The sequence below is a fragment of the Schistocerca piceifrons genome, chromosome X, assembly GCF_021461385.2.
Source record: "Schistocerca piceifrons isolate TAMUIC-IGC-003096 chromosome X, iqSchPice1.1, whole genome shotgun sequence".
Lineage (NCBI taxonomy): Eukaryota > Metazoa > Arthropoda > Insecta > Orthoptera > Acrididae > Schistocerca > Schistocerca piceifrons.
In genome coordinates this window covers 653,037,368-653,049,829 of record NC_060149.1, presented here as the reverse complement: position 1 = coordinate 653,049,829, position 12,462 = coordinate 653,037,368, and the positions used below count along the sequence as shown (strand labels likewise).

General features: G+C 38.3%; 1 protein-coding gene across 1 annotated transcript in view; it reads right to left on the bottom strand.

Moving 5' to 3' along the window:
- LOC124721321 (proto-oncogene tyrosine-protein kinase ROS) overlaps positions 1–12,462 on the bottom strand; it is a 566,425-nt gene that overhangs the window by 168,352 nt on the left and 385,611 nt on the right. Inside the window, exons 8-10 of the mRNA XM_047246233.1 lie at positions 12,284–12,409; positions 6,735–7,041; positions 6,344–6,553 (exon numbers count right to left, since the gene is read on the bottom strand). Coding sequence (XP_047102189.1) covers positions 6,344–6,553; positions 6,735–7,041; positions 12,284–12,409 — 643 coding nt within the window. The remainder of the gene's footprint in view (positions 1–6,343; positions 6,554–6,734; positions 7,042–12,283; positions 12,410–12,462) is intronic.

The window sequence follows — 12,462 nt, the reverse complement described above, 5'->3', positions numbered from 1 at the left end:
TATGCAATCTGGGTGAAAACACAGTAACAATGAAAGTAAAATATCAGACACTAATTTTACATCAGGTGCAGCAGTGAGATTTTCTTCATTATTTTTTATAGACATGTAACCTTGAAATGTGTCAGGATTTATTAACTCAGCTTGAACACCACAACTGGTCTTTAGGCAACACTCAAGAATTAATTGCTTATTCACTTGTTGCAATTGCAAATTTGTTTGAATTTCTGCCCCATAGTCACCCTTCAATCTTGAAAAGAATGTATTTATGCTATTAGAAGGATTTATATTACTCTACTCCATCTGGATTACTTTTGCTTAGGATGTTTCAGATTCACAACAAAGTACATCGTTGTCATTCCCAACAGATTCTTCTTCCCTGCTGTGTCTCCCTTTTCTTCATTTGTATCTCACAGTAATATCATTTGCTACAACCTCCAGCCAAGATAATTCTGATGTCATGTGCAATCGTGGTACATATTCTGAGCTGTCAGGTTCTCTTGTGGGCACACCACTGATTAAACAACAACTACAAACATGAGAATGTTTTGCAGGAATCTACTTCTTACAATCAGCTTTATTCCTCTTCAGTGCTGTGGTCCAAGCTTTTTGTCTAGTTGTGTTTTGCTTTTCATTTGGAAAGGAAAACAACTTCATTTCAGGTGGAGAACTGCAATATGTGAAGTTACAACCAATGACAGAACAAATACAATTACCCTTTCTACAGCCTTAAGGTCTAAATCAGTCATCATTACACTAGCACACTGCTTTTTGCATAGCCATTTACTCTTTCACAACTGTTGCAAGGATATCCACTAGAGTGTAGCATTAGCAGTTTGCACACTCCCTATAGTGCCTTCTGGTGTCAGTACAACAGATAGTCAAAAGTTACATTAACAAGAGCACTATGAATTCTAATTGAAGCATCTGGAACTTCACGAAATTGCTGTAAAGAATGTACACCTATGAGATTGGAGGACACAGGGCTGTAACAATATATTAAGATTTTATAAGATTTGTCTGTGATTCATTTACACGCGTAACAACTTTCCTAGAGTATATATATTTTTTTTTTTTTCACACAGCACATTCATTCTCAGAATTCATATGCTGGTGTGCAACATGCTGTTTGCTGTCCTGTACATAGGATCAGGTAAGTTTTACAGGTTTGGATGGTTGAGATGGACTTCAAAGATGCAGAACCAAAAGGGTGGGTGCACTATGCACTAGATCCATGCACATCTGTTAGACTACAGCTTCCTAATACAGGCAGTTTACATGCGGCACACTGTCAGTTGGAGCTTGTAATGTCATTATTTTCCCTCCTAGCATACCAATGTGTATTATTTTGTTTGATGGAAAAAAAGTGACAATTCAAATTCACATAAAAAACAAGATGGAAGAGTGATTATATTACGAAGTGGTGCATAAGTAGCCAGGAAATGGTTTGAATATTGCTGAAGAGATAGTAAAATACAATTTCAAAATAATGTGTTGTATTGTTAAAAGGATATGCATTATTACTGAGGAAGTAGCAAGAAAGTTTTACAAGAGGGTAGAGTAAAAAGAGGCACACTAACACTGAGGAGTAGCAGCTGAAGCTAGAAAAGCATCTGGCTTGTGGTGAGGAAAGGAGGAGTGTAGTAACAGGTCAGGCATTTTGGCTGAAGCAGATAGGACCACGGAACGATGTTATCTTTGGGTCTGACAGATCCAGCAGAATCCACATCAATAGGGAAAATAGAAGGTACAAGGGCTATCCACAAAGTACATTACGTTTTGGAATTAAAAATAAATAAAGTATTGGAAATTTTTTTTATTATATACAGATGAAAGCCACACTTAAATACTACTTTTCTATATAGTTGCCATTTAAATTAAGGCACTTATCGTAGCGATGGACGAGCTTGGAAATTCCTTCGTCGTAAAACTCGGCCGCCTTCGCCTTCAACCACGTGGTTACCTCTTCTTGAAGCTGTGCGTCGTCATCAAAACGCTGCATAGCCAACCACTTCTTCATTGCTGGGAATAAGTGGAAGTCGCTTGGTGCCAGGTCGGGACTGTACGGCGGACGAGGAAACAACTCCCACTTAAAAGATTCGAGAACTTCACGAGTGGCATTTGCCATGTGGGCCCGGGCGTTGTCGTGAATCAGCAAGAACTTTGAGCCCAACTTTCCCCTGCGCTTGTTTTGTATTGCTCTTCTGAGGTTGTGCAGAGTTTGGCAATACCTTTGAGAGTTTATTGGAGTGCCTCTTTCCAGGAAATACACAAAAATCGCACCTTTTCTGTCCCAAAAGACAGTCGCCATCACCTTCCTTGCCGACATTGTCTGCATGCATTTCTTGGGTTTATGGGGGGAATTTGTGTGCCCCCACTGTATTGACTGCAATTTTGTCTTGCAGTTCACATGCTTAACCCATGTTTCATCTCCAGTAATGATGCGATCGAGTAATGAGTCGCCATCTTTCTCGTAAGCGTCCAAAAACGTTAAATTTGTGGAAAACTCATAGACAGTTCCGTTATTGTGAAATTACGGTTTACACGGACTGCGGCATCGACTTTTTCAACAAGTGCGGCAGTCACTATGCTGGGTCTTCCACTTCGCTCTTCGTCATGAATGTTAGTTCGGCCATTTTTAAATTTTATGACCCATTGACGCACTCCACCTTCAGTGATTATGTTGCCCCCATACACTTCACAAAGCTGCCAATAGATTTCTATCGGTGTACAGTTTTTTGCAGTCAGAAACCTTATTACAGCACGCACTTCACACTTCGCGGCATTTTCAATTAACACTGACATTTCAAACTGTCACAGTAACTCAACGGAGTACAGCACGAACCTCTCACTAGCACGGCAGGATGCCGACTGAGCGGCGGAATGCCATGACACCAAGATGGCCGCACTAGCCCCGCCCCTAACAGACACAAATGAAAACGTAATGTACTTTCTGGATAGCCTTCGTATAATTGACATGGATCAGATTAATAAAGAACTGTAACAAGAATTTTAGATGAAGAGGAAATGGGCTTAGAAACCCCAAATATTGTAGAGTTTGCAGAAGTGAAAATGGAACCACTGGAAATTAATTTAAGTGATTCACTGCTAGCAGGCATTGATGATTCACAATGAATGGCAGATGACGGTGAGAAACAGTTGGTTCCAGATGTAAAGCCAGATGGGCAAAATGTTTTGCTGCTGAAACTTCCTAGCAGACTAAAACTGTGTGCCTGATCAGGACTTGAATCTGGGACCTTTGCCTTTAGTGGGCAAGTGCTCTACCACATTGTGGTTTTCATCACAAGTTTTCTTATAAAATTCTCTTTACAGCTCAATATACCTATACTTCCTCAGTTCTTTCTTTCTTTCTTTAATTTATCTGATTACGGACAAGGAGTACAATGGTGTTAACAGTGGACTTAACCTTCCACAAATTTTAAAATAACAATACTTACATTCTCATCCTTTTGTGACAATGCAATCACGTAGATAAAATTCATTTTCATCCTTATTTTTTTGCCCTAAATATTGTTCTATATATTACAGCTTCTTAGTCTATCTTTTCCATCTCCTTTACGAGTTGACATAAAATATCTCTAGTCTAAGACTAATACATTGAACTGCACTCATGTCATTTCTTTATGGCTAATTATTCACTCATTTACAGTTACTTTGTTGCATAATTTGCCACCTCAAATGAAACCTCACTGCACTATTTCACATGCATCAATGGCCCTGGCTGTACAGCTCACAAGAATGCTGTATTGTCAACTTTGCTGAAAGTGAATAGACAGGAACTATATTATAGCCCTGCATCTTGGCAATGTCACAGACCAGCTCATCTGAATCTGCCTCACATTTGAAGAATGAGTACACTTTAAAAATCACATCCCTTGTTTGTTTGTGAAAGACTTGGCACCTTCCAGGTGTTTCAGCCATTATGAGAAAACTCACAGAACACACAGTCTACCATGGAAATTAGTCAATCATAGTTCTGTGCACATAAAACACAACAGAATGTTCAAATATGATGGAAATTTACATAGTAAGGAATGTAGAAACAGACTGAGCACTGACTGGCTAGATGTGCAGCTGTCTACTGTGCACCCGTGGCCCAGGGGCCAGAAATGCTGTCATGGACTATAGTGTTAATATAATAATCAAAAGGACCTGGGAGGAGAGATTTCTTGACTTCTGCAGTATGCTTCAACCGTTACATCTTTGCTCCCCTTCCCAACTGAGGATGAGCTTTACAATTTTCAGACATGTGTGGCAGGCACAGGCTTCGAAGCACAGCAAAACTGTAGTAGATTAGTATTGTGTCTCCTGAAGCAAGTAACTTTTTCTTGTGTATCGTTAGTGTCAGGTTGAGAGTCATGAGTTATGTTCCTGAGGGCACTGTGAATTCTGATCGAAGCACCTGCAACTTTGCGTAGCTGCTGTAGCGAATGTACTTTTACTAAATTAGATGACACTGGGGCAAGACAATATATTAAGCTTTTACCAGATTTGTCTGTGATTTATTTAAGAGTGTAACAGCTTTCCAAGAGTATTATTTTTGTCCCACATTCATTCTCAGAGTTCATATGTACATGTGCAAAATGCTCTTAGCTGTCCTGCAAGATCACGTATGTTTCACAGGTGTGGATGGTGTAGTTGCAGTTCAAAGATGCATAACCAAAAAGTTGGGTGTGCTATGTATTAGATCTACACACTGTTGTTAGACTACAGCTTCCTGATACATGCAGTTTACACATAGTACATTGTTGGTTAGAGTTTGAACCATCGTTATTTTCTCTTGTAACACATCAATGTGTTTTACTTTGTTTGAGACAAAAAAGGTAACAATTCAAATTCACATAAAATATGAGAGGGAAGAGCAAATAGGTTACATGTTCTAATGCTGTATCTGTTTTTGAATTTTTATGTCAGCCTCTCCCAGATGTTATTCAATCTGTATATTGAGCAAGCAGTGAAGGAAACAAAAGAAAAATTCGGAGTAGCTATTAAAATCCATGGAGAAGTAATAAAAACTTTGAGGTTCGCCGATGACATTGTAATTCTGTCAGAGACAGCAAAGGACTTGGAAGAGCAGTTGAACGGAATGGATAGTGTCTTGAAAGGAGGATATAAGATGAACATCAACAAAAGAAAAACAAGGATAATGGAATGTAGTCGAATTAAATCGGGTGATGCTGAGGGTATTAGATTAGGAAATGAGACACTTAAAGTAGTAAAGGAGTTTTGCTATTTGGGGAGCAAAATAACTGATGATGGTCGAAGTAGAGAGGATATAAAATGTAGACTGGCAATGGCAAGGAAAGCGTTTCTGAAGAAGAGAAATTTGTTAACATCGAGTATAGATTTAAGTGTCAGGAAGTCGTTTCTGAAAGTACTTGTATGGAGTGTAGCCATGTATGGAAGTGAAACATGGACGATAAATAGTTTAGACAAGAAGAGAATAGAAGCTTTCGAAATGTGGTGCTACAGAAGAATGCTGAAGATTAGATCAGTAGATCACATAACTAATGAGGAGGTGTTGAATAGGATTGGGGAGAAGAGGAGTTTGTGGCACAACTTGACGAGAAGAAGGGATCGGTTGGTAGGACATGTTCTGAGGCATCAAGGGATCACCAATTTAGTATTGGAGGGCAGCGTGGAGGGTAAAAATCGTAGAGGGAGACCAAGAGATGAATACATCAAGCAGATTCAGAAGGATGTAGGTTGCAGTAGGTACTGGGAGATGAAGAAGCTTGCACAGGATAGAGTAGCATGGAGAGCTGCATCAAACCAGTCTCAGGACTGAAGACCACAACAACAACAACAACAACAATGTCAGATTGTTAATGATTCCATACAATCTCAGTATATATAAAAAGTCTCTCCTTCCCTCCCTCCCTCCATCCCTCCCTCCCTCCCTCCCTCCCTCTCTCTCTCTCTCTCTCTCTCTCTCTCTCTCTCTCTCTCTCTGTCTGTCACACACACACACACACACACACACACACACGCACACACACGTCGTGTGTGCACATGTGTGCCTACCACACCTCTGCCTCCTGTATCCTGCCCCCCATGCACACACAAACATATACAAAAAATTTATTTCATGTGTAAGATGCTTCTTACTGTCCTCCGTCTGACAGATAGAATAATTACTTCACTCATACATTTACTTAACTATAGATTTTAAAAATTCTTTTTGCCAAACACATGTAGTTCATGCCTGAAAAACTTTTTTATGTTATATCGTGTCAGTATCAATACAACCCTGGATTCGACTGATCTTCACTTCATAGTACATCCATGATGCCTGAGTTTACTTACTTGTGTGTCTTAAACTTACCCGTCTATCCTTACAGATGTAACTGTGTTTTGAGTTTTATTTGCCACCAACAAATGGAAATTAGTGTGGTCAACTGTGAAAGCCCCCAAGTAATGATCCTCTAGAATAATGTCAGGCCGTGTTTCATGTTTAACTCCATTGCTGATATTAGCAAGATCTAATCGGTACAATCCAGATTTTGAAGTACCTTTTATCACCCAGAATAAATATCTGAAAAGTTAAAACAGACATAATATAATTTATTGTAAAACATGGAAATCACTCGAAAAATTAAAAAAATTTTGAACAAATTCTTGATTTACCACATGTAATGCACACTGTTAATAATTTACACTAGGGTCCTTTATTAATTGTAAAGTTTTATTTGTAATTTCCTGACATGGACACGTACCCATTGTAAGGATCAACTTCAATATGATGTGGTTTAGTAAAAAAGCCAGCAACTGCAATGGTAAGGCTTCGACCATCCAAACTGCACCGTGCAATTTGCCATCGTTTTCTTGGTGAGTCTGATATCTCTGCAAGCATGTACAACTGATCATTTAGCCAGTCCACACTCAGATCCCACGGCATAAAGCCTGTATGAGCATGAGTTAGAATAGTAACTGGTGAATCATAATGAGAAATCGATGTCCTCAAAACATAGCCTTCAGAATCAGACACAAACAGCAGTCTCTTCCATGTGTGAACTGCTATCCCTGTATAAAGAAAAACATTATCATTGTAGCAAAAATAACTGACATGAGATAAATTAGTTTATATGTAGGCCTAATTAGACATGAATTACATGTCAACAAGCAGAAAAACTGCACTGTGTGCAACAGAGATGACCGTCTTGGGTAAGACAGCCTGCAACCAGTGGAGGAACAAAAGATCCTGAGAGACATCTGGAACACAAAAAATAAGGTGAAGTCTGGATACATAGATCAAGGCAGGAACTGTATAAGATTGTTGAAGCAGTTTCAAGCATGACACAGAAGAGAATACTGAGGTTTGCTGGGCACATCATGAGGATGGAGCACATGTTGACCAAGACAATATGGAATACAACAAGCTTAACAGCAAACAACAGATGAAAGAAGTGATGGAGGGATCAGAGAAAATTGGAGTAAGCAAAAAAATCCATATGCATGAGTGTACAATATATCCAGCTATAGGAATACTGTGATAGGTCATAGGTGGACTGATGCCATAATCAAAATTAAGATCACCGATGCAAAGAAAACCTGGTGGAGTAAGAGAATGAACAGGTACTGGGAAGAAAAAAACATACTAAACAAGTCACCCATTACCCTACAGGGTTGAAAGAAACTGAAGAAATATACTAGATAGTATTGCTTTCTGCAGATATGCTACATATCAGCAGAAGAGCAACCCTGAGTAATTTATATCACCATATGACAGCACTGGCCACACAAATATATTCACATAAGAGAAAGATAAGATATCATCCATGCATGTTACACTGGACAAGTAATATTAAAATTTCCAGTGACTTGTGTGATGTTACCATGTTTCGTGATTAGTGGGGACTTATTTTCTGGTCATCTTTCCATATACTAGGTTTTTTCATATGAAATTTCCAATCCAGTTTTCTGTGCAATTTTGTGTAGTTTTTCAACTGCATGAATCACTTCTTTCCTGTTTTTTTCTGATAATAGCAATATCATCTGTGAAGGCAAGGCATTTTACTTTAGTACTATGATTTTCTGGGTCTTTTGGTTGATTCCGAATTCTCCATAGTTTTAAAGAGGGTTTCAGCATCTATTAAGTCATAAGCTTTCCAGTAATTGATGAATGTAGTTACTATATCCCTGCATTTTCTCATTTGTAGTATCGTCTTTAGGCTCCAGATCTGTTCCATACATGATCACTCTTTTCTGAATCCAGCCTGGTATTCACCAATTAGTGGATTCTCCTGGGGCTCTATTCCGTTTAGAAGTGCTTTGGAGAGGATTTTGTACACCACTGGGAGCAGAGAGATTCCTCTGTAGTTGTTGGTGTCAATCTTGTCACCCTTTTTGTGTAACGGATGGATCAGAGCACATTTCTGTCTTCTGATATTTCCTCTGTCTCCCATATATCTGAGATTAGCTGACGAAGTTTCTGTGTCAGTGTAGAGTTCTGTGATAATCCCATCTTCTGGTGCTTTGTTGTTCTTGAGCTGCTTGACTATCACCGTAATTTCTGTGAGATGTGGGGATTTCGAGTCCAGGTGTGTGAATACCAGGGGTATGAAGTCAAATTTTTCCTGTTGTGGTTCACAGTTAAGAAGGGAGCAGAAACACTGTGCTAATGTTTTGCAGTTGTTTTTTGAGTTGGTTTCCAACAAGCTGTTGGGTCTTTTGAAGCACCGACTGGGTGCTTGGTATTCCTGAAGATTTTCTCTAAATGTCATGTAGAAATTTCTTGTATTATTTTTGTCAAAATCCTGTTGGATTTCATGGAGTCTATTGTTGTCATATCCTCATTTTTCTTTTCGAATCACCATTGCAGTCTGTTTAAGAGTTCTAAGAAAGATGTCCCAGTTTTCCTTGGTTTTGTGGCTGTTGAATTTTTTCCAGGCTGTTATTCGGTTGTCTATTGCCTGATCAAGACTGTGTTCCACCAGTGGTGTTTTCTGATGTGAGGGGGTTGTCCTAGTTTCATGGCTTCCTGAATTTTCATTGTTAGTTTCTTCCAGTCTATTGATTTTTCCTGATTAATTTGTTTGATGATTTGTGCTTTGTTGAGTTTCAGAAATTCTGGATCTGGCTTCGTGTTTTTGGGTGGATATTTTTTCCTTCTATTTGGTTGAAAATTTGTCTTTATTTGTAGGAGATGATGGTCTGATTTAAAAGCACCTTTAGAAGATCTGATGCTTAGAATTTCTTTCATATTTTCCTTGGAAATCACAATGCAATCAATTTGGTATTCACACTGCTTCAGATTGGGAGATCTCCATGTGGTTAGCTTATGTGTAGGTTTTTGTAATTGGGTGCTCTTAACTTTAAATCCAAAGTTCCTGCAGAAGTCAATTAGTTTCTCACTGTTCTTGTTGGTACATTTGTGTCTGGTATAAGGGTCTGTTACATCTCCGAATTTTCTCTCTTTTCCTAGCTGTACATTAAAATTGCCCAACAGGATTTTCACATGGGGCCTTGGTATTTTGTTGGTTTCTTCTTCCAGAGTTTCCCAGAAATTATCCACGGTTTCAGGATCGGTTTGTTATGTTGATTTGTAAGGGCATGTACATTGATTAGTGTGTAAGCTTTATTAGCTGATTTCACTGACAGTAATGAGATTCTATTATTGGGAGAGGTGAAGTCGATAACTGAGTCAAGTGCTGAGTTGTGTATGGTGAATCCGGTTCCCAGGAGTGGTAGTTTGTAGTTTGTCTCTAACTTTTATGGCAGGCTTACCCTTGTACATTCTGAATTTCTCTGTGTTGAAATGTCCTTTGTCAGTAAATCTAGTCTCTTAGCGTGCAGTGATTTTTATGTCAAATTTTTGAAGGGTGTTAGTGAGATCTTCTAATTTGCCTGTTTTGGTAAGAGTGTTTACATTAATTGTGCCAATAAAATTCTTATGTTTAGTCTTGAGAGAGTTCAGAGTTCTTGAGGAGCTCCTATTCTTTCTCCTGAATGGTGTCTCTGCCCCCCCTCCGCCCTCCGAATCTGATGATCAGGTGAGTCCAGTCTATCGACTAGTGCCTGGAGTAGTGATTCAATGATTGTCTTTTCCATCATGCATTCAAGTTGAATTTCAGTTTTTGTGGTGATTGCAACTGAGATCATATGTATATGACTCGATTTTTGAGTTCGAGAAGACTTTAGTGCAGCTGCCTCAACTAGAGGAACAGACGCTGACCAGTGGCTGTTGGATCCCAAAGCCAGTGGGTTTGAGATGTTTGTTAGTTTTTGGTCTGCCCTGGGTATTTCATTTCCCCAGTACCACTTATATCTAGGAGGCTTCCCACATCCGCCACCCAGGAAGGCGCCCAATAGGGGTACTAACTAACACACCATACTTCTCTTTTTGTTAAAGATTTCATTTTTCTGTGCATTTCTTCCAATTTTCAGTTGTTTTCCAATTCTTCTAATTGCTCACACTGTTCCCTCATTCAGTCCTCTCTAGACTGGTAAGTTAACCTTCTCAGTTTATTGTTCAGTTTTTCAGTTTTCTGTACTGGCTTCTGCCTTCATCCAAATTGTCATTTTTTTCATTTCCTGTGTTCATCCATTTTATCCAATAAACTTCCTATTATCCACTCTTTCCTGTTCCTTGTTTTTTTTTTTTTTTTTCACTTTTCCAATTTCTATCTCTAATCCTTCCAACATTCAATTTTTAATTTAATTTAATTAAAGCAATTATGAAAAGATAACACACTAATGGTGCAGTGAAAATGAATGAGAAGCCAAGACTAAACATAACCACAGAATATATGTGTAGGAGAAAGAAGTATTTCAGGGCTTACACAAAACAACACATGTAACTGCTTCCACCCACACAGTTTCAAGCATATGGAGTAAAACTGGCTAAATGTTCATGTCAGGATTGAGGTTATTGAGGGAGAATGTTAGAAGGCATTACTGAGTAGCAACTGACGATGGTATGAATAACTTTTAATTAACGGGTCTGTACAATTGAGTAAAATAGGAATAGAAGAATCGCATGTATCATCATAAATATTAATTCTAAATACATATTTTTACGACTTCCAATGTTATAGGGAAATTTATGATGGGGCTGAGACCAATGGTTGAAATGCAAATACTGCTAATGGTTGATATCTCTGATATGCGCTGAGGTCTCAATGGAACTACCACACACTGAGATCTCAATGGAACTACCAGAGAGAGTGAGCAACATTAAGAAGTTAAACAGATCAATTCCTGAAGTGTGTAAGTTTAATACTCAAGAGAAGTAGGGGCATTGAGAATAAAGATTATTACAAGAAACCTAAGAAAAAGACTGATCATGGCAGATAAATTTCTAAGTTGAGCTACAACTGAAAATGGTACATAATTTATCCAACACACTCGAGATTTTCAAAATTATTTGCAGAGGTATATCATAATATTCACAACACAATGTGATCCAAAACACAGATATTGGCGACCGAGCGAGGTGGCGCAGTGGTTAGACACTGGACTCGCATTCGGGAGGACAACGGTTCAATCCCGCGTCCGGCCATCCTGATTTAGGTTTTCCGTGATTTCCCTAAATCGCTCCAGGCAAATGCCGGGATGGTTCCTTTCAAAGGGCATGGCCGACTTCCTTCCCTAATCCGATGAGACCGATGACCTCGCTGTCTGGTCTCCTTCCCCAACCAACCCAACCCCAACAGATATTGGCCTTGATCAATAATAATCTCAGACATACATTCTGTATACTTTCTTGTAGTCTTTAGACAACAAGAATAACAAATTTTAAGAGACACTTTCACTACTATTGATGGCTTTAGTGGAGGAAGAATTGGAACAATAGCATAATGCATCTGCTCACTCTAGAATAACTCTGAATGTCAACCCATGTAACATTTTTATGCTTGTTGATGCCACATTAAATGTTTCATATCATGATTTTGTATTGTGTAACTGTAATTTTTGTTTTCACAACAAAAAATATCTGAGTAACAATTGAGCTTATATTATTAATAGAGTAGAGAATATAAAATAACTGACTGAAAATTTCTACATGATGGGAAGTTGTAAGTACACCAAGCATTCAAAATATAAAATAATTATTTTACAGTATTTTAAAATTTTTGTTGGTGAACCTCATGCATACACATGGCATATAATAATTTAATTTTCCTCTGATCATCGTCTAAGCAAGTAACTGTGTAATAACTGTTTTAGAACTGTAATTCATAGATTCTGCTTACTTCTATTAATAAAAATGTATAACAACAGAAGGTAAGTAAGGTACATTATTTCACATTCACTGTTGATTTACCCTTAATTTTCTCTTTTGTCTTATAAATGACAACAGGTTCATCCACCATATCCCTTGACTGCCTTATAATAGCATCTTCAGCTGCAAGAATAAGTACTGGCTGCACTGTTGTGCTGCTGTCATTTACTGAAAAAAATTGAGAATAAAGAAATATGAATAACTATACATATAATTCATTA